Raw genomic sequence first — 23,270 nt, 5'->3', positions numbered from 1 at the left:
AAATCTTTGGAAATCTTTGCCATAGGTAGCTGTGGAGATGAAGTCTTTATGTACAACATTTGTATTTTTAAGGCAGAGGTTGATAGATTCTTGATTAGTCAGGAAGGGATACAGGGAGAAGGCAGGAGATTAGGGATGAGAGGAAAATTAGATCAGCCATGATGAAATGGCAGAGCGGACTTGATGGGCCAAATGGCCAAATTCTGCACCTATTATCTTATGGTCTTATGGTATTCCCAGGTCTCCCTTTTCTACTGCACTCTTCAGTACCCTCAGCTCACTGTGCAAGTCATACCCTGGTTGGTTCTTTCAAAGTGGAACACCTTGCACTTGTCTGCACTAAATTCCATCCATCATATTTCAACTGATTTTTCCAGCTGTTCCAGACCCCGGTGCAATCTTTGTAGTCCTTCTTGTTGTCCACTACACCTCCAATCGTAGTGTCAGCTGCAGATGTGCTGATCTAATTAACCACATTGTCATCCAGATAATTGATATAGATGACAAACAGTAATGGACACAGCTCCAATCTCTGAATCACTCCACTCATCACAGGCCTCCAGTCAAAATCTAATACCACTCTCTGGCTTCTCCCACAAAGCCAATATCTAATCCAATTGATGACCACATTTTGAATGCCAAACGACTGAACCTTCTTTACCAATCTCCCATGTGGCACCATGTCAAAGGCTTTGCTAAAGTCCATGTGGATAATATCCACTGCTTTTTCTTCATCAACTTTCCTGGTAATCTCCTTTCAAAATTCTCTATCATTGGTTAGACATGATTTACCACATGCAAAGACATGTTGACTATTCCTACTCAGTCCCTGTCTATCCAAACACTTATATATTCGGTCCCTTAGAATACCTTCCAGTAACATGCCCATGTCCTCTGTCAGGAAAGATACGAGGGGTAATTGATAAGTTCGTGGCCCAAGGTAGAATTCGTCAATTTTAGAAAACCTAGCACATTTATTTTTCAACATAGTCAACACAGTCCTGACGAAGGGTCTCGGCCCAAAATGTCGACTGTACTTCTTCCTATAGATGCTGTCTGGCCTGCTGCATTCCACCAGTATTTTGTGTGTGTTGCTTGAATTTCCAGCATCTGCAGATTTCCTCGTGTTTGAGGTAATTCCTTCAGCAGTTTGAACGGGGCACAACTGCGTAAGCACATGAAGGTCAGCCTGTCAGATCAGCGGGAGAGCTTAAAAAGTGAACAGATTAACAGAGTAGGCGTTGGAGGAGCGGGCAATGGAGTAGTGGAAGACAGAGTAATAAGACTTTGGTTCGAGAGGCTTCGGTGAGCTGAGGCTGAGGACGAGCTTGCTCCCAGTGAGGTAAGGCCGGGTAAGCTCTTTTAATTAATCTAATTAACTTAGAAGTAGGTAATGGAGGCAGCAGCTAGGACAGTTGAGTGCTCCGTTTGCAGTACGTAGGAAGTCAGGGCGAGCACGATTGTCCTTGATGACTACACCTATAAAAGGTGCATCCAGCTGCAGTTTCTGACAAACCAAGTTAGGGAACTGGAACTGGAGCTGGATGAACTTTGGATTATTCGTGAGGCAGAGGCAGAACAGACAGAAATTTCAGGGAGATAGTTATCGCTAAGTCAGGAGACAGGTAGCTGGGTGACTGTCAGGAGAGGGAAGGGGAATAGAAAGAATGAGCAGAGTACCCCTGTGGCCGTTCCCATCAATAATAAGTATACCATTTTGGATACTGTTGGTGGGGATGAGCTACCAGGGACGCGTCTCTAGGACAGAGACTGGACCCTCAGCTCAGAAGGGAAGGAGGGAAAAGAGGAGAACAGTAGTGATAGGGGATTCGATAGGGGTACAGATAAGGGGTTCTGTGGGAGAGATCGAGAATCCCAGATGGTCTGTTGCCTCCCTGGTGCCAGGGTCCACGATATCTTGGATCGAGTTCTCAGTATTCTCAAGAGAGAAGGTGAGCAGCCAGATGTCGTGGTCCATGTAGGGACCAATGACATGGATAGGCAGAAGGAAGAGGTCCTGCAAAGAAAGTTTAGGGAGTTAGGTGCAAAGTTGAAGGACAGGACCTCCAGGGTTGCAATCTCAGAATTGCTACCTGTGCCACGTGCTAATGAGGCTAGAAATAGGAAGAAAATGCAGCTAAATATGTGGCTAAGGAGTTGGTGCAGGAGGGAGGGCTTCACGTTTCTGGGCAACTGGGCCTTGTTCCAGGGAATGTGGGACCTGTTCTGATAGAATGGGTTGCACCTGAACTGGAGGGGCACGAACATCCTTGCGGGAAGGTTTGCTAGTGCTGCTCCGGGGGATTTAAACTAGATTTGCAAGGGGAGGAGAACCAGAATGTTAAAGCAGATAGTGAGATGGAGGAGGATAAGGGTCATGCGAGAACTGTAAGTATAGTGTATGGAGTTAAGCCAGATCTAACATATAAAGAGGCTTTGAGGAAAGAGAAGCAGAATAAAAGGTGTAAAGGTAGTAAGGTAGAAGGGCTAAAGTGTGTGTACTTCAATGCAAAAAGTATCAGGAACAAAGGTGATGAACTGAGAGCTTGGATACGTACATGGAATTATGATGTAGTGGCCATTACAGTGACTTGGCTGGCACCAGGGCAGGAATGGATTCTCAATATTCCTGGATTTCAGTGCTTTTAAAGGGATAGAGAAGGGGGCAAAAGGGGAGGAGTGGTGGCATTACTGGTCAGGGATACTATTACAGCTACAGAAAGGGTGGGTAATGGATTCAGAATTGGCTTGCCTGCAGAAAGCAGAGGGTCGTGGTGGGGGGAGTACATTCAGATTGGAGGGTTGTGACTAGTGGTGTCCCACAAGGATCTGTTCTGGGACCTCTACTTTCCGTGATTTTTATTAACGACCTGGATGTAGGGTTAGAAGGGTGTGTTGGCAAGTTTTCAGATGACACAAAGGTTGGTGGTGTTGTAGAAAGTGTAGAGGATTGTCAAAGATTGCAGAGAGACATTGATAGGATGCAGAAGTGGGCTGAGAAGTGGCAGATAGAGTTCAACCCGGAGAAGTGTGAGGTGGTACACTTTGGAAGGACAAGCTCAAAGGCAGAGTACAAAGTAAATGGCAGGATACTTGGTACTGTGGAGGAGCAGAGGGATCTGGGGGTACGTGTCCACAGATCCCTGAAAGTTGCCTCACAGGTAGATAGGGTAGTTAAGAAAGCTTATGGAGTGTTAGCTTTCGTAAGTCGAGGGATAGAGTTTAAGAGTTGCGGGGTAATGATGCAGCTCTATAAAACTCTGGTTAGGCCACACTTGGTGTACTGTGTCTAGTTCTGGTCGTCTCATTATAGGAAGGACATGGAAGCATTGGAAAGGGTACTGAGGAAATTTACTAGGATGCTGCCTGGTTTAGACAGTATGCATTGTGATCAGAGATTAAGGGAGCTAGGGCTTTGCTCTTTAGAGAGGAGGAGGATGAGAAGAGACATGATAGAGTTATACAAGATATTAAGAGGAATAGATAGAGTTGACAGCCAGCACCTCTTCCCCAGGGCACCACTGCTCAATACAAGAGGACATCGCTTTAAGGTAAGAGGTGGAAAGTTCAAGGGGGATATTAGAGGAAGGTTTTTCACTCAGAGAGTGGTTGGTGCGTGGAAACCACTGCCTGAGTCAGTGGTGGAGGCAGATACACTAATGAAATTTAAGAGACTACTAGACAGGTATATGGAGGAATTTAAGGTGGGGGGGGGGTTAAATGGGAGACAAGGTTTAAGGGTCGACACAACATTGTGGGCCGAAGGGCTGTACTGTGCTGTACTATTCTATGTTCTATATAAAACATTACAGCACAACACAGGCCCTTTGGCCCACAATGTTGTGCCTACCTTTTATCTACTCTAAGATCAATCTAACACTTCCCTTCCTTGTAGCCTTCTATTTTTCTATCATTCATCTGGCTATCTGAGTTTTTTTAATATGTCCCCAATACATTCATTTAAACTCCATCGTGCTTCAAGAGATGGGAACCAGACTACCAGAGCAGTTAGTGGAGAGGTTGTGGAGATAGATGTTTTTATGACCTTAGACAAAGTTAAGAACCAAAAGATTGAGCCTGGTGTGACTAATATCTTGAGCCGCATGTACTTCAGTGCAAGAAATATCATAGGAAAGGCAGATGAGCCCAGGGAATGGATCAACATATGGAATTATGATATTGCAGCCACTAGTGAGACTTGGGTGTCGGAGGGGTTGAATGGGCAGCTCAGTATTCTGGGGTTGTGTTGTTTCAGATGCAACAGAGTAGGAGGGATTAAAGGTGGAGGGATAGCTTAAATCGTCAGGGAAAATTTTACGGCAGTCATAACAGACTGGAGAACTTGTCTAGTGAGGCATTATGGGTGGAACTGAGAAATAAGAAAGGTATGACCACATTAATGGGGCTATATTACAGACCACATAACAGTCCTAGAGATTAAGAGGACCAAATTTGTAGAGGGATTTCAGTCTGTTGCAAGAAACATAAGGCTGTTATAGCAAGTGATTTTAACTTTCCACCTATTGACGGGAACCCCACTACTGTAAAAGGCCTAGATGGGATAGAGTTTATCAAATGTGTTCAGAAAACTTTCCTTAATCAGTACATAATAGTTCCAATGAGAAAGTAAGAGATACTGGATATGCTATTAGGGAATGAGACAGGGCAGGTGACAGAAGTTTGTGTAGGGGAACACTTTGCATGTAGTGATCACGATACCATTAGTTTCAAGGTAAATATGCAAAAAGAAGGGTCTGGCCCATGGGTTCAGATTCTAAATTGGAGAAAGGTCAATATTGATGGTATCAGAAAGGATCTGGCAAGTGTGGATTGGGATAGGCTGTTTCTGGCAAAAGTGTACTTGGTAGGTGGGAAGCCTTCAAAAGTGAAATTTTGAGAGTACAAAAGCTTGTATGTGCCTGTCAGAATAAAAGGTAAAAATTACAGATACAGGAAACCTTGGTTTTCAAGAGATACTGTGGCCCTGGTTAAGGCATTGCACTTTGATAGGACCAACCCGAGGAGTGCAACAGAACAAAGGGATCTGGGAATACAAGTACATAATATGTTGAAAGTGGCATCACAGGAAGTTAGGTTCATAAAGAAAACTTTTAGGACATTGGCCTTCATAAATCAAAGTATTGAGTAAAGAGATGGAATGGCATGTTGAAGTTGTATAAGACTTTGGATAGGTACATCTTTGGAAGGGTTATGGAGGGCCATGGTCCTTCTGCAGGTCAATGGGAGTAGGCAGTTTAAATTGTTTGGCATGGACTAGATGGGCCAAAGGGCCTGTTTCTGTGCTGTACTTTTCTAGGACTCTATGATCCTATGTCTGCCTCTACCTCCACCCCTGACAGGACGTTCCACACACCACTAATTTCTGTGTAAAAGATTTACTTCTGACTATATTTTATGTATTGTATTCATTCAAATAAATCAAGTCATCCATCACTCAAAACATTCTCAGCTGACAATAATGATGCACTTTAGATGCAGTGTCTGCCATCCCACATAAAATTCGACAGTAGCTGGCCAAAGCTTCTCTAAACAGCCCCTCACTAAACTGCAGCTTCCATCTGATAGAAGGGCAAAGGCTACAAGCACTCTTAAAGAGATGTGTCATTATCTTCAATAATGCACTATTTCATGATCTTATCATTGTTTCATTGTCCCTGGAGTCAAACAAGATGGAGATAGACTCCAAGGTTCAACTAGTCCACACTGATTAAGAGGCCTATTTAAACTAGTGCCGTTTTCTCACTTTAGACACTTATCCCTCTAAATCTTTCCTATCCAAATGTTATTGGATCTGTCTCAACTTCTTCTTCTGGCAGTTGGTTCCATGTACATGCCACCTTCTATGTGAAAAAATTGTCCCCCAGGGTCCTACTAAAGTTTACCTTTCACATCTTAACCTTGTCTAAATCCTGGAATTTCATACCTAACAGCATTATAAGGTAAGACCATAAGACAAAGGAGAAAAAATTAGGCTAGTCGGCTCTTTGAGTCTGGTCTGCCATTCATTCATGGCAGATTTTTCCCATTCACATTCATTTTCATGCACAACCCCCTTCTCCCACCACCCTTTGCACCCAAACCAATCATGAATCCATCAATCCCTGCCTTAAATAACGTGGTCTCCATAGCCCTGCACAGCAATGAATTCCACAAATTCAATGTCCTCCTGCTGTCGAAATATCTCCTCATCTGAGTTCTAAAGAGATGTCAGAGTTCTAAAGAGATGTCAAAGTTCTAAGTAAATATATTATCAAAGTACATATACAGTATATCACCATATACAACCCTGAGATTCATTTTCTTGCAGGCATTCACAGTAAGTACAAAGAAACACAATAAAATCAATGGAAGTCCACACTCAACATACACAACTAGATGAACAAACAACCAATGTAAAAGAGAGCAAACTGTACAAATCCAAAAAGAAAAAATGATAATAAGTAAATAAATAAGCAATATTTACTGAGAACATGAGATGAAGAGTCCTTGAAACTGGGTTGGGAACATTTCAATGATGGGTTGAGTGAAGTTGAGTATAGTTATCCCCTTTGGTTCAAGAACCTGATGATTGAGGGAAAATAACTGTTCTTGTTCCTGGTGGCATTGGTTACGAGACTCCTATACCTCTTTCCTGTACATCCTTCATTCTGAGGCTGCACCCCTGGATCCTAGACTCTGCTGCTGATAGAAACTTCCTCTCCACATTCACTCAATCCAGGCCTTTCAATGTACAATAGTTTATGAGATACACCCTATTTCTTTTGAACTTCATTGACTCCAGGGCCAGCAACTTCAAACATTCCTCATACTTTCAGCTTTTCATTCCTAGGATTATTCTTGTGAACCACCTCTGGACCCTCTCCAGGCCAATACATCTTTCCAGCTCACAATATTGCAAATGAGGTCTGACCAATGCTTTACAAAGCTTCAGCAGTACATCTTGCTTTTATCCTTTTGAAATGAATGCTAAGATTGCACTCATCTTCCTTACCACTGACTCAACATACTTTACTGGAATCCTGAACTAGGACTCTCAAGTCCCTTTGCACCTCTGATTCTGAATTGTCTCCCATGTAGAAATTAATCTGCACATTTATTCTTCATACCAAAGTACATAACCACACAGATCCAACCATTTGATCCATGATGACACAAAGGTTGGGGATGTTGTGGATAGTGTAGGTTGTCAGAGGTTACAGCGGGACATCGATAGGATGCAGAACTGGGCTGAGAAGTGGCAGATGGAGTTCAATCCAGATAAGTATTAAGTGGTTCATTTTGGTAGGTCCAGTTTGAAGACAGAATATAATATAAATATATAGAGAGAATAGAGCAGTGGACTAAGCACACACCTGAGGTGCACCAGTGTTGTTTGTCAGCGAGGAGGAGAGATTATGACCAATCCGCACAGATTGTGTTCTTCCGGTTAGGAAGTTAAGGATCCAATTGCAGGGGAAGGAACAGAGGCCCAGGTTCTGCAACTTTTTGATCAGGATTGTGGGAGTGATGGTGTTAAATACTGAGCCATAGTTAATGAACAGCTTCCTGACATAGGTGTTTGTGCTGTCCAGGTGATCTAAGACCATGTGAAGAGCCATTGACATTGCATCGACCTTTTGTGGCAGTAGCCAAATTGCAACAGGTCCAGGTCCTTGCTGAGGCAGGAGTTCATTCTAGCCATGACCAACCTCTCAAAGCATTTCATCACCTTAGATGTGAGTGCTACCAGGTGATAGTTATTAAGGCAGCTCACACTACTCTTCTTAGGCACTGGTACAACTGTTGCCCTTTTAAAGTAAGTGGGAACTTCCGACCATAGCAGTGAGAGGTTGAAAATGTCCTTAAGTACTCCCACCCGTTGGTTGGCACAAGTTTTCAGAGCCCTACCAGGTACTCCACTGGGGCCTGCCGCCTTGCGAGGGTGCACCCTCCTGAAAGACAGCCTGACATTGGCCTCCAAGAGAGAGATCACAGGGTCACTGGGTGCAGCAGAGATCTTCAGAGCTGTAGTTATATTCTCCCTGTCAAAGCATCATAGAAGGCATTGAGCTCATCTAAAAGTGAAGTATTACTGCCATTCATGCTATTGGGTTTCGCTTTGTAAGAAGGAAGTAAGTATGATCGAAGTTGTCATCCCCAAACTGATCCCTGCAGAACTCTACTAATTACTGGGATCCATCCTGAAAAAGACCCCTTTATTTTCATTCTTTGTCTCCTGCCAGTCAGCCAATCTTCTATCTATAGGTATTACTTTGCCTCTAACACCATGGTTCACAGCTTAATTTGTGTCAACTTGTCAAAGGGCTTCCAAAAATCCAAGTAAATAATGTCCACTGACTCGCATTTGTCTAACCTGCTTTTCACATTCTCAAATAATACTAACACATTTGTCAGGTAAGATTTATTCTTAACGAAATAATCCCGAACTCTTTGAAGTACTCGATAAAATTTTTAAATATTATCCTTAATAATTGACTCTAAAATCTTACTAACCATTGAGGTCAGGTTAACTGGCCTATAATTTCCTGACTTTTGCCCCCCCCCCCATTTTTTTTTGTAATTTATTTTTTTATTGAAGTTCATCATCAAACAAACATTTCCATAAGATGTATTTCAGACATTGTACATATATATCATATAATCATATATATCACAAATCTCAACAAAGTATTTATCTTGGGTATTCACTTATAGAAAAGAGTGGAAAGAAAAAACAAGCAAAAGGAAAGAACTATGTACATGTAGGGAGTGATCTTTTTTTTACAACAGATTCATTGATTTGTGAGAATAAAATCAGGCCTATGAGGCATTATGTAGTTAAACCATTTTTCCCAGTATGAATCAAATTGTTCCAGCTTATGGTTAACAGATGCTGTTATCTTCTCCATTTTGTAAATGTCCATTGTAATTTCCATCCATGTATTTAAAGTTGGGCTCTCCTGTGATAACTATTTCCTAGTAAGAGTTTTTACCAGCCACCAACAGCATATTCATTAAATATTTATCTCTTTTCAACCATTCTTGAGGTATATATCCAAAATATATGGTCTTACTCTCTAAAGGTATTTCACATTTAAAGATGTCTTGTAGGGCATTGTGTATCCCCCTCCAATAGTTTTTGATAACAGGGCAGTCCCAAAAAATATGATAATGATTTGTGTTTTGATTTCCACAATTTCTCCAGCAAACAGGGAGGTTACTATCATAATGGGATTTCTGAGAGTGTGTAATAAAATATCTTATCAAGTTTTTCCATCCAAACTCCCTCCATTTCTGTGAACTGGTACACTTCCTTTGATATCTCCATATTGTTGTCCATTCTTCCTCAGATGTAGTTATCCCTCCTTCCTTCTCCCATTTTGTTTTAATGTATGAAGTCGAATGTGTTTTAAGATTTGACAAACACTTATACATGCTTGAAATGATTCTACTACCATGATCTGAATTATATGCTTTTCTAAAGAGCTCCATCAAGCATGTATTTGCCTTGGTTATATTTTTAAACGTCTTATTAATAAATTGTCGCATCTGTAAATACCGATAAAAATCTTGTTTTTCAAATAAGTGTTTCTCTTTAAGCATTTCAAAACTGAACAGTGTTCCTTCTTTCATTATGTTGCAAAGAACTGTTATTCCTTTAGCTGTCCAGTCCTTAAATCTAGCATCCAATTTATTTGGTGTAAAATCTGAGTTATACGCACACCATTTAAGAATTGCAATATCTCCCTCTAGATTATATTCTTTTATAGTAGTTCTCCATATTTTAAGAGTCAATTTCACCCATGGGTTATCAATCGTATTTATGTACCTTTGCAGGTTGTTATCCGCCAAAATTGCTTGTATGGGGATGGGAAGTACCCGCTCCTCAATGTTTTTCCATTGAGCGTCTTATGATGGGTTACACCAACATATCACAGCTCTCAACTGTGCTGCAAAATAATAATCTCTAAGAGAAGGTAGGCCCCATCCCCCCTTTTCCTTTGCTAATTGCAAAGTTTTGAGATGAACTCTAGGCCTTTTACCCTGCCAAATATACCTTGATAGCATCTTGTTCCATTCATTGAATTGATTTTGATTAATCTCTATTGGTAGGGTTTGAAAGAGATATAACAGTCTGGGCAGTATATTCATTTTAATAGACTTGAACTGAGACTGAGAAAAGGAATCAGGTTCCATCTTGCCACATCTTCCTTAATTTTTTTGTATAAAGGCTGATAATTACATTCTGATAATTTTGCCAAATCTTTTGGCATAATGATGCCCAAATATTTGAAAGACTCTGTGTGCCATGCCCAGGGGTATCGACTTTTAATTTCTCTTGGTGGGCTATAGTAATATGAAAGTAATCGGGTTTTATCTATGTTGATCTTGTAACCTGATAATTGACCATATTGGTCAAAGGATTGCATCAATTTAGGTAAAGAGTATGTTGGTTGCCCTAGATAGATCAAAATGTCATCCGCATAACAAGCCAATTTATGCTCTGTCCCTTTAGTAGTAACTCCCCTGATATCTTCATTTTGTCTGATGTATTGAGCTAATGGTTCCAGATATAACGCAAAGAGTAGTGGTGACCATACACAACCCTGTCTCGTGCCCCTTTCTAGGGTAAGACTATTTGATAAATATCCATTGATTTTAATCCTAGCAGTAGGATTGTCATATAGTGTCTGTATAGTTTTAATAATTGTGCCTTGGAAACCAAATCTATGTAAAACTCTGTAAAGAAAATTCCAATTAACCGAATCAAATGCTTTTTCAGCGTCCACACTTATCACTATTGCTTCAATTTTATTTTCTTGTATATCAGCCATAATGTGAAGTGTCCTTCGTATATCGTCTTGAGTCTGGCGTTGTCGTATAAAACCTGTCCAATCATTACGTATCTGTATGGGTAGAAACTTCTCTAATTGTTTTCCCCCTCCATTCTTAAATTAAAGGTGTCAAGCTTGTATTTTCTTGACTCCAGTAGTTCTTGAAGGGCCATTACTAATACTTCTAGAATCTCTTCATGGCCTCTTTCAGAACACTGAGTTGTGGGACATCTGATCCAGGAGGTTTATCCACCTTTAGGCCTTTTGGCTTCCCTAGCACCTTCTCCTATTAACAACCACTACACGTGTTTTTGCTTCTTGACTCTGTGACTTGTGTTCAGGACAATAATGTGTTATTTTTCCCAATGTACTCACATGTCATACTGTGTTGATAATCCACACTGTGCCCGGTGTCTACTGTAATACCGATTCTCCAAATCCAACTTTGTTTCTCCAATCAGGTCATCCTTTCCAACCATATCATGATCAAATATTGAAACAGTGAGCTCTGTTTCCACCGGAAATGCAACAGTCATTTCAAAAACTCTGTAACATTAAGCAAAATTTTCCCAAATGAAATAAATGAAGTATTCTGTACAAAATGTGATTCAGAAGTTAAAGAGCTTGAAATCATTTAAAAAATAGAGTCATAGAGAAGTACAGCACAGAATCAGGCCATTTGGCCCATCAAGTCCACTTAAATTGCCTGCTCCCAATAACCTGCACCTGGACCTTAGCCCCCTACACCCCTACAATCCAGGTATCTATCCAAACTTCTTTTAAACATTGAAATTGAGCTTGCATGGACCACTTGTGCTGGCAGCTCATTCCAACACTCTCATGACACTCTGTGAAGATGTTTCCCTTCATGTTACCCTTACTCTTTCCATCTTTCATTCTTAACCTATGACCTCTGCTTATAATCCCATCCAACCCCAGTGGAAAAAATCTGCTTGCATTTATCCCACCTACCCCTCATAATTTTGAATATATCGCTATTGAATCTCCTCTCAATCTTCTACATTCTAAAGAATACAGTCCTACCTATTCAATCTTTCCTTAAAACCTAGGTCCTCCAGACCTGGCAACATCCTTACAAATTTTCTCTGTGCTCTTTCAAACTTTTTTACAACTTTCTTGTTAGTAGGTGACCAAAACTGCACACAATACTCCAAATTAGGCCTCACCAACATATTTTACAACTTCAACTTAACATCCCATCCTCTGTACTCAATACATTGATTTATGAAAGCCAAAGTGCCAAAAGCTTCCTTTATGACCATATCTACCTGTGATGCCACTTTCAACTATCTCTTCATTCTACCACCCTCTTTAATGCCTTACTGTTCACTGTGTAAGACCTACCCTGGTTGGTCCTACCAAAGAGCAACACCTCACATTTGTCTGCATTAAATTCCATTTGTCAGTTTGCAGCCCCTTTTCCCAGCTGATGCAGGCCTCTCTGCAAGCCATGATAGCCTTCCTCACTGTCCACACATCCAGTCTTGGTGTCAGCTGCAAATTTGCTGACCCAGTTAACCACATTATCATCCAGATCATTGATACTGATGACAACACCAAAGGATTCAGCACCAATCCCTGCTGCACACCTCTAGTCACAGACCTCCAGTCAGTGAGGCAACCATCTACTACCATTCCCTGGCTTCTCCCACAAAGCCAATGTCTAATCCAATTTATTACCTCATCTTGAATGCAGAGGTACTGAACTTCTTGACCGGCCTCCCATACAGGACCTTGTCAAATACCTCACTAAAGTCCATATGACAACATTCACCACTTTGCCTTCATCCACTTTCTTGGTAACTTCCTCAAAGAACTCTTAAGATTGGTTAGACGACCTACCATGCTTTTTACCTACATTACAGAATGATAAAAAGTAATTAATATTTTTAAAAAACTATTCATATTGTGATTGTGCAGACTTTCTATAGATAAGCTTTTGGTCAGAGTCAATCAGTCCATTAGATTTAGAGATCTTAAATGCATTCTTTACACCTGTATTTTACTCAGGAGATTAAATACAGAGTCTATAGAAGTGAGGCAAAGTGGCATCAACTTCATGGACCCTGTAGAGATTACAGAGGAGGTATTTGCTACCCTGAGGCAAATCAAGGTGGATAAGTTCCCAGGGTCTGACTAGGTGTTCCCTTAGACCCTATGGGAGGCAAGTGCAGAAATTGCTGGGGCCTAGCAGCGTTATTTAAAAAATCCTTAATGACAGGAAATGTACGAGAAGATTGGAGGATAGCCAATGTAGTTCCTCGGTTTAAGAAAGGCTCTAAACAGAAACCTGGAAATGATGGCCAGTGAGTCTGACATCAGTTGCGGGAAAGTAATTGGAAACCATCCTAAGGGACTGTATATATAAGTATTTGGATGGACGTGGACTGATTCATCAAGAAATTAAACAGGTTTATGTTGACTTTCAAAAACCAGATCACTCTGCACTGATTTCTCTGGATGTAGCCTTTCTTGTGATGCAGAGAGGGCAACATCTTATTGGTAAAGTAAAATTAAAAACACTGCCTAATACATCACTGATCTTACAAGCCGCAGGGCAGTCTGAGTTGCAGGGAGGATAAAGAGAAGCTTCGGGAGGTTATTGATAGTGTAATGATAAAAGGAAGAGGACAGAGTTGATAGAATTTAGTAGAAGGTGTAGTCATTGTCTTAGGTAAAATAAACAGATATATGAAGCATATTTTAAATGATGAGATATTGAAATATCTAGAGTAGGATGTCTAGAGTAGGGTAAGAGTAGGATGCTCTGGCAGATGAACACGTGGCTGAGAAACTGGTGTAGGGGGCAGGGTTTCAGATTTCTAGATCATTGGGTCCTCTTCTGGGGCAGGTGGGACCTGTACAAGAGAGACGGGTTCTACTTGAACTACAAGAGGAGCAACATACTTGCAGGGAGATTTGCTAGTGTTATTGGGGAGGGTTGAAACTAGATTTGCAGGGGGATGGGAACCAGAGTGCCAGAGTGGAACGGGGGTAAAAATAAATGATGTTAGTAGTTCATGCAAAGTCATAAATAGTAAGGTTGTGTGTGGTGGTAACAATCTTTTGAGGTGTATATATTTCAATGGGAGGAGTATTGTGGGAAAGGCAGATGAGCTGAGGGCCTGGATTGACACATGGAATTATGACATCATAGCCATTACTGAAACTTGGCTACAGGAGGGGCAGGATTGGCAGCACAATGCTCCAGGGTTCTGATGTTTCAGACGTGATAGAGGCAGAGGGATGAAGGGTGGTGGGGGGGGGGGGGGGCTTTGCTAGTCAGGGAAAATATTACAGCAGTGCTTCGGCAGGACAGATTAGAGGGCTTGTCTACTGAGGCCATATGGATGGAGCTGAGAAACAGGAAAGGTATGACCACATTAATAGGGTTGTATTATAGACCACCCAATAGTCAGCAAGAATTGGAGGAGCAAATCTGCAGAGAGATAACAGACAACTGCAGGAGACAGAAAGTTGTGATTATATTGGATTTTAATATTCCACACATTGATTGGGATTCCCATACTGTTAAAGGTCTAGATGGGTTAGAGTTTGTGAAATGTGTTCAGGAAAGTTTTCTAAATCAATATATAGATGTACCAACTAGGGAGGATGCAATATTAGATCTCCTATTAGGAAACGAGTTAGGACAGGTGACGGAAGTGTGTGCAGGGGAACACTTTGGTTCCAGTCATCACAATGTTATTAGTTTCAACTTGATCATGGGTAAAGATAGATCTGATCCTCGGGGTATTCCCTCGTACCTTGAGGAAGACTAGTGTTGAAATTGCAGGGGGCCTGGCAGAAATATTTAAAATGTCGATATCCACCAGTTAGGTGCTGGAGGATTGGAGGATAGCTCACGTAGTTCCGTTGTTTAAAAAAGGCTCAAGAAGTAAGCCGGGAAATTATAGGCCGGTAAGTTTGACATCGGTAGTAGGTAAATTATTGGAAAGAATACTAAGATATAGGATCTACAAGTATTTGGATAGACAGGGACATATTAGAAACAGTCAGCATGGCTTTGTGCATGGTAGCTCATGTTTAACCAATCTATTAGAGTTTTTCGAGGAAGTTACCAGGAAAGTGGATGAAAGGAAGGTAGTGGATGTTGTATACATGGACTTCAGTAAGGCCTTTGACAAGGTCCCGCATGGGAGGTTAGTTAGGAAGATTCAGTTGCTAGGTATACTTGGAGAAGTAGTAAATTGGATTAGACATTGGCTCAATGGAAGAAGCCAGAGAGTGGTAGTGGAGGATTGCTACTCTGAGTGGAGGCCTGTGACTAGTGGTGTGCCATAGGGATCAGTGCTGAGTCCATTGTTATTTGCCATCTATATCAATGATCTGAATGATAATGTGGCAAATTGGATCAGCAAATTGCTGATGATACAAAGATTGGAGGTGCAACCATATATAACCATATAATAATTACAGCATGGAAACAGGCCATCTCAGCCCTTCTAGTCCGTGCCAAATGCTTACTCTCACCTACTCCCACTGGCCCGCACTCAGCCCATAACCCTCCATTCCTTTCCTGTCCATATACCGATCCAATTTTACTTTAAAAGACAATACTGAACCTACCTCTACCACTTCTACTGGAAGCTCGTTCCACACAGCTACCACTCTGAGTAAAGAAATTCCCCCTCATGTTACCCTTAAACTTTTACCCCCTTACTCTCAACTCATGTCCTCTTGTTTGAATCTCACCTACTCTCAATGGAAAAAGCCTATCCATGTCAACTCTATCTATCCCCCTCATAATTTTAAACACCTCTGTCAAGTCCCCCCTCAAACTTCTACGCTCCAAAGAATAAAGACCTAACTTGTTCAATCTTTCCCTGCAACTTAGGTATTGAAACCCAGGTAACATTCTAGTAAATCTTCTCTGTACTCTCTCTATTTTGTTGACATCTTTCATATAATTCGGTGACCAGAACTGTACGCAATACTCCAAATTCGGCCTTACCAATGCCTTGTACAATTTTAACATTACATCCCAACTCCTATACTCAATGCTCTTAATTATAAAGGCCAACATACCAAAAGCTTTCTTCACCACCCTATCCACATGCAATTCTACCTTCAGGGAACTATGCACCATTATTCCTAGATCACTCTGTTCTACTGCATTCTTCAATGTCCTACCATTTACCATGCATGTCCTAATTGGATTATTGCTACCAAAATGTAGCACCTCACACTTATCAGCATTAAACTCCAACTACCATCACTCATCCCACTCTTCTAACTGGCCTAAATCTCTCTGCAAGCTTTGAAAACCTACTTCATTATCCACAACACTACCTATCAACACAATCTGCATACTTACTAATCCAGTATACCACCCCATCATCCAGATCATTAATGTATATGACAACATTGGACCCAGTACAGATCCCTGAGGCACACCACTAGTCACCGGCCTCCAACCTGACAAACAGTTATGCACCACTACTATCTGGCTTCTCCCATCCAGCCACTGTTGAATCCATTTTACTACTTCAATATTAATACCTAATGATATACCAACAATATACCAACAACATAGGCATGAAGAGGGATGAGGTCCTGAAGTGTGAGTTTCGGGAACTAGGCAGAAGGCTAAAGAACAGGACCTCAAGGGTGGCATTCTCAGGATTGCTGCCAGTGCTACGTGATAGTGATGGTAAGAATTGGAGGAGATGGCAGTTGAATGTGTGGCTGAGGAGTTGGTGCTGGGTGCAGGGTTTTAGATTTTTGGATCATTGGGATCTCTTCTGGGGAAGGTGGAACCTGTACAGATTGGATGGGTTGCACCTGAACTCGAGGGGGAGCAATATCCTTGCAGGTAGGTTTGCTAGCATGGTTCTGGAGGGTTTAAACTAATTTGCAATGGGGATGGGACCCAGAGCGATAGAGCAATGAAAGAAGTGCATGGAGTAAAGCCAGATCTAACATATAGAGAGGCTTTGAGGAAAGAAAAGCAGAAAAAAAGAGTGTAAAGGTAGAAAGGTAGAAGGGCTAAAGTGTGTGTACTTCAATGGAAGAAGCATCAGGAACAAAGGTGATGAACTGAGAGCTTGGATACATACATGGAATTATGATGTAGTGGCCATTACGAAGACTTGGCTGGCACCAGGGCAGGAATGGATTCTCAATATTCCTGGATTTCAGTGTTTTAAAAGGGATAGAGAGGGCGGAAAGGGGAGGAGGGGTGGCATTACTGGTCAGGGATACTATTACAGCTGCAGAAAGGGTAGGTAATGTAGTAGGATCCTCTTTTGAGTCAGTATGGGTGGAAGCCAGGAACAGGAAGGGAGCAGTTACTCTATTGGGGGTATTCTACAGGCCCCCTGGTAGCAGCAGAGATACCGAGGAGCAGATTGGGAAGCAGATTTTGGAAAGGTGCAAAAATAATAGGGTTGTTATCATGGGTGACTTTAACTTCCCTAATATTGATTGGCTCTTGATTAGTTCCAAGGATATAAATGGGGCAGAGTTTGTTAAGTGTGTACAGGATGGATTCTTGTCAAAGTATGTTGACAGGCCGACTAGGGGGAATGCCATACTAGATCTAGTATTAGGTAACGAACTGGGTCAGGTCACGGATCTGTCAGTGGGTGAGGATCTGGGGGACAGTGATCACCGCTCCCTGACCTTTAGCATTATCATGGAAAAGGATAGAATCAGACAGGACAGGAAAAGCTTTAATTGGGGAAGGGCAAATTATGAGGCTATAAGGCTAGAACTTGCGGGTGTGAATTGGGATGATGTTTTTGCAGGGAAATGTACTATGGATATGTGGTCGATCTTTAAGGATCCTTTGCAGGAACCATGGATGACTAGTGAAGTGGAAAATCTAGTCAGGTGGAAGAAGGCAGCATACATGAGGTTTAGGAAGCAAGGATCAGATGGGTCTGTTGAGGAATATAGAGTAGCAAGAAAGGAGCTTAGGAAGGGGCTGAGGAGAGCAAGAAGGGAGCATGAGAAGGCCTTGGTGAGTAGGGTAAAGGAATACCCCAAGGCATTCTTCAATTATGTGAAGAACAAAAGGATGACAGGAGTGAAGGTAGGACCGATTAGAGATAAAAGTGGGAAGATGTGCCTGGAGACTGTGGAAGTGAGCGAGGTCCTCAATGAATACTTCTCTTCGGTATTCACCAATGAGAAAGAACTTGATGACGATGAGGACAATATGAGTGAGGTTGATGTTCTGGAGCATGTTGATATTAAGGGAGAGGAGGTGTTGGAGTTGTTAAAATACATTAGGATGGATAGGTCCCCGGGGCCTGATGGAATATTCCCCAGGCTGCTCCATGAGGCGAGGGAAGAGATTGCTGAGCCTCTGGCTAGGATCTTTATGTTGTGACTACTGGTGTCCCACAAGGATCTGTTTTGGGACCTCTATTTTTCGTGATTTTTATTAACAACCTGAATGTAGGGGTAGAAGGGTGGGTTGGCAAGTTTGCAGACGACACAAAGGTTGGTGGTGTTGTAGATAGTGTAGAGGATTGTCCAAGATTGCAGAGAGACATTGATAGGATGCAGAAGTGGGCTGAGAAGTGGCAGATGGGGTTCAACCTGGAGAAGTGTGAGGTGGTACACTTCGGAAGGACAAACTCCAAGGCAGAGTACAAAGTGAATGGCAGGTTACCTGGTAGTGTGGAGGAGCAGAGGGATCTGGGGGTACATGTCCATAGATCCCTGAAAGTTGCCTCACAGGTAGATAGGGTCGTTAAGAAAGCTTATGGAGTGTTAGCTTTCATAAGTCAAGGGATAGAGTTTAAGAGACACGATGTAATTATGCAGCTCTATAAAACTCTAGTTCAGCCACACTGGGAGTACTGTGTCCCCTCTTTAATCGTCATAGCTCCATAACTTCCCTACCTGTTTCCCTTACCTTACACAATTCAATATCCTTCTCCTTAGTGAATACCGAAGAAAATAAATGGTTCAAAATCTCTCCCATCTCTTTCAGCTCCACACAAATCTGTCCACTCTGATTCTCTAAAGGTCCAATTTTATCCCTCACTATCTTTTTGCTATTAATATAACTGTAGAAACCCTCTGGATTTATTTTCACCTTACATGCCAAAGCAACCTTGTATCTTCTTTTAGCTTTTCTAAGCTAAAAGCTTTTCTTTCTTAAGATTCTTCTTACATTCTTTATATTCCACGAGCACCTCATTTACTCCATGCTGCCTGTATTTATTGTCGATATCTCTCTTTTTCCTAACAAAGTTTCCAATATCCCTTGAAAACCATGGCTCTCTCAAACTTTTAACCTTTCCTTTCAACTTAACAGAAACATAAAGATTCTGTACTTTCAAAATTTCACCTTTAAATGACATCCATTTCTCTATTACATCCTTCCCATAAAACAAATTGTCCCAATCCACTCCATCTCAATCCTTTTGCATCTCCTCAAAGTTGCCTTTCTCCAATCAAAAATCTCAACCCTGGGTCCAGTCCTATCCTTCTCCATAATTACATTGAAACTAATGGCATTGTGATCACTGGACCCGAAGTGCCCCCCAACACATACCTCCGTCACCTGACCTATTTCATTCCCTAACAGGAGATCCGACACTGCCCCTTCTCCAGTTGGTACCTCTATGTATTGCTGCAAAAAACTATCCTGCAAACATTTTACAAACTCCAAACCATCCATCCCTTTTACAGTATGGGCTTTCCAGTCTATGTGTGGAAAATTAAAATCTCCCCGTGATTTTAAAATCACCCTGTGCTTACAACAAATATCTGCTATCTCCTTGCAAATATGCTCCTCCAATTCTCGTTCCCCATTAGGTAGTCTATAATACACCCCTATAAGTGTTACTACACCTTTCCCATTCCTCAATTCCAATCAAATAGATACCTTAGACGAGCTCTCTAATCTATCCTGACAGAGCACCGCTGTAATATTTTCGCTGACAAGCAACACAACACCTCCCCCTCTTGTCCCTCTGATTCTATCACACCTGAAGCAACAAAATCCAGGAATATTCAGTTGCCAACCACACACCTCCTGCAACCATGTTTCACTAATAGCTACAACATCATATTTCCAGGTATCAATCCATGCTCTAAGCTCATCCACCTTTCTTACAATGCTCTTAGCATTAAAATAAATACATTAAATAACTTCTCCACCTCTTCCTCTCTGTTTATCTCTAACAGTACAAAGAACTTTACTGTCTTCTTTTTCTTCCTTCTCCCATACATCTGTTCCTACACTCTGGTTCCCCGCTCCCCTCATTTCTAGTTCAAATCCACTGGAGCCTCTCTCGCAAACCTACCTGCAAGAATACTTGTCCCCTCCTGTTCAGATATAAACTGTCCTGCCGGAACAGGTCCCACCTTCCCTGGAAACCTGCCCAATTGTGTATAAATCTGAAGCCCTCCCTCCTGCACCATGTCTTCAGCCACGTGTTGATCTGTACTATCTTACTACTTTTAAACCCACCTGCACGTGGCACTGGTGGCAATCCTGAGATTGCTATCCTGGAGGTCCTGTCCTTTAACTTAGCACCTAGCTCCCTTTCAGGACCTCCTCACTCTTTATACCCATGCCATTGGTCCCTACATGGACCACGACATCCGGCTGCTCACCCTCCCTCTTGAGAATACTGAGAACTCGATCCGAGATATCACGGACCCTGGCACCAGGGAGGTAACAGACCATCCGTGATTCTCGATCTCTCCCACATCTGACCCCTATCAAATCCCCTATCACTACTGCTCTCCTCTTTTCCCTCCTTCCCTTCTGAGCTGAGGGTCCAGTCTTGGTGCCAGAGACACAACCACTGAAACTTGTCCCTGGTAGGTTGTCCCCACCAACAGTATCCAAAACGGTATACTTATTGTTGATGGGAACGGCCACAGGGGTGCTCTGCTCTTCCGGTCTATTCCCCTTCCCTCTCCTGACAGTCACCCAACTACCTGTCTCCTGACTCCTAGGGGTGACTATCTCCCTGAAACTCCTGTCTATTTCTGCCTCTGCCACCTGAATAATCCGAAGTACATCCAGCTCCAGCTCCAGTTCCCTAACATGGTTTGTCAGGAGCTGCAGCTGGTTGCACCTTTTGCAAGTGTAGTCATCAAGGACCACAGTGCTCGCCCTGACTTCCCACATACTGCAAACGGAGCACTCAACTGCCCTAACTGCTGTCTTCATTACCTACTCCTAAGCTAATTAGATTAATTAAAAGTGCTTACCCGGCCTTACCTCACCTGGATTGAAGCTTGTACTCGGCCTCTGCTTGCTATTTAAATTCTCCCGCTGCCTCACTCCTGACTTTCACGCGCTTAGATAGTCATGCCCCGTTCAAACCTCACCTCTGCCTGTTCTCAACGAAGCCTGATTGAGCCAAAGCCAACCCACTCTGTCTCAGTCCACTCTGACAATGGCCGCTACGATGATGGTCGCTGTATATGGCAGTCTTCCTTTTTAAACCTTTGGCACGCTAAGTCACGCTCCTGCACAGTCTAGCCTCTTTGCTGCAATCGATTAAAAAAGAACAGCTTCTCTTCAAGCTTCTTTTACCACTTCCCTCTCCGCCTCTTGCTGCAATTTAAATGTAGTATACTGGACAGTGAGGAAGGTTTTCAAAGCTTGCAGAGGGATTTGGACCAGTTGGAGGAATGGGCTGAAAAATGGCAGATGGAGTTTAATATGAACAAGTGTGAGGTTTTGCACTTCGGAAGTCAAACCAAGATAGAATATACAAGGTAAATGGTAGGACACTGAGGTGTGCAGTAAAACAGAGGGATCTGGGAATACAGATAGATAATTCCCTAAAAGTGGCGTCACAAGTAGACAGGGTTGTAAAGAGAGCTTTTGGTACATTGGCCTTTATAAATCAAAGTATTGAGTATAAGAGTTGGAATGTAATGGTGAGGTTGTATAAGACATTGGTGGCACCGAATTTGGAGTATTGTGTGCAGTTTTGGTCACCTAATTACGGGAAGGATATTAATAAGGTTGAAAGTGTGCAGAGAAGGTTTACAAGGATGTTGCCAGAACTTGAGAAACTGAGCTACAGAGAAAGGTTGAATAGGTTAGGACTTTATTCCCTGGAGCGTAGGAGAATGAGGGGTGATTTGATAGAGGTGTATAAAATTATGATGGGTATAGATAGAGTGAATGCAAGCAGGCTTGTTCTACTGAGGTCAGGGGAGAAAAAAACCAGAGGCCATGGGTTAAGGGTGAAGGGGGAAAATTTAAAGGGAACATTGGGGGAGCTTCTTCACGCAGAGAGTGGTGGGAGTGTGGAATGAGCTGCCAGATGAAGTGGTGAATGCGGGCTCACTTTTGACATTTAAGAAAAACTTGGACAGGTATATGGATGAGAGAGTTTGGAGGGATATAGCCCAGGTGCAGGTCAGTGGGACTAGGCAGAAAAATGGTTTGGCACAGCCAAGAAGGGCCAAAAGGCCTGTTTCTGTGCTGTAATGTTCTATGGTTCTATGGTTCTATGTCCTGCTGTTTAAGGAGAGTTGAAAATGGATTCTTGTCATTAATCACTGAAGTTTAACATGCAGATTCACAGTATAAATAAGGTAAAATGTACATTTTCCTTAATTGGAAGAGGGTTTTAATACAAAAGTAGAGACATCTTGCTCCAATAATAAGGAGACTGCACAACAAGCCTGTCCTCATTACACAAGCAAATTTATACTTACAATAGAGGTTCCACAGATTAATTCCTGAGATTAAGTAAACTATGTCTACACTCTGATTTAGAACAATTTCAATGAAACAAACACATTTTTAAGGGTATTGGGTAGATGTAGAGCTGATGTGTCCACCAACAGGAATGCCGAAAAGTATGGGTCACTGTCTCAAAAAAAGGGTTCAGGACAGAAATGGGAAGAAATATCTTCAAGCAAAGGAAGGACCAGTGCCTTATAAAGCCTTAGCATCACACCCTTGCTCTTGTATTCTAGACCACTTGAAATGAATGCTAACATGGCATTTGCCTTCCTCACTACTGACTCAACCTTTAAGTTAACCTTTAGGATGTTCTGCACAAAGACTCCTAAGTCCCTCTGCATCACAGATTCCTGGACCTTCTCCCCATTAGAAAATTTATTTCTGCTACCAAAGTACATGACCATGCATTTTCCAACATGGTATTTCATTTGCCACTTTCTCCTAATCTGTCCAAGTCCTTCTGCATCCTATCTGTTTCCTCAACACTACCTACCCCTCCACCTGTCAGTAACTTTTCTATAATACCATGGGTTTCTAACTTGGTAAGCATCCTCATGTGTGGCACCTTGTTAAAAGCCTTCTGAAAGTCCAAATATACAACATCCACCGCATCCCCTTTATCTATCTTACTTGTAATCTTCTCAAAAAATTCCAACAGGTTTGTCAGGCAAGATTTTCCCTGAAGGAATCCATGTTGATTTCATACTATC

The 23,270-nt window shown here is 42.0% G+C and overlaps 1 protein-coding gene across 5 annotated transcripts in view; it reads right to left on the bottom strand.

Annotated features, from left to right (window-relative positions):
- The window catches only part of fer1l4 (fer-1 like family member 4), a 397,456-nt gene that overhangs the window by 54,952 nt on the left and 319,234 nt on the right, over positions 1 to 23,270 (bottom strand). For all 5 annotated transcript variants that reach the window (XM_059981120.1, XM_059981116.1, XM_059981117.1 and 2 more), the window contains one exon: positions 11,211 to 11,381. In XM_059981120.1, the coding sequence (XP_059837103.1) occupies positions 11,211 to 11,381 (171 nt within the window). The remainder of the gene's footprint in view (positions 1 to 11,210; positions 11,382 to 23,270) is intronic.

The sequence above is a fragment of the Hypanus sabinus genome, chromosome 9, assembly GCF_030144855.1.
Source record: "Hypanus sabinus isolate sHypSab1 chromosome 9, sHypSab1.hap1, whole genome shotgun sequence".
In the NCBI taxonomy this organism is placed as follows: Eukaryota; Metazoa; Chordata; class Chondrichthyes; order Myliobatiformes; family Dasyatidae; genus Hypanus; species Hypanus sabinus.
The sequence above is the reverse complement of the archived record's forward strand: the minus strand, read 5'-3'. Positions and strand labels throughout refer to the sequence as shown.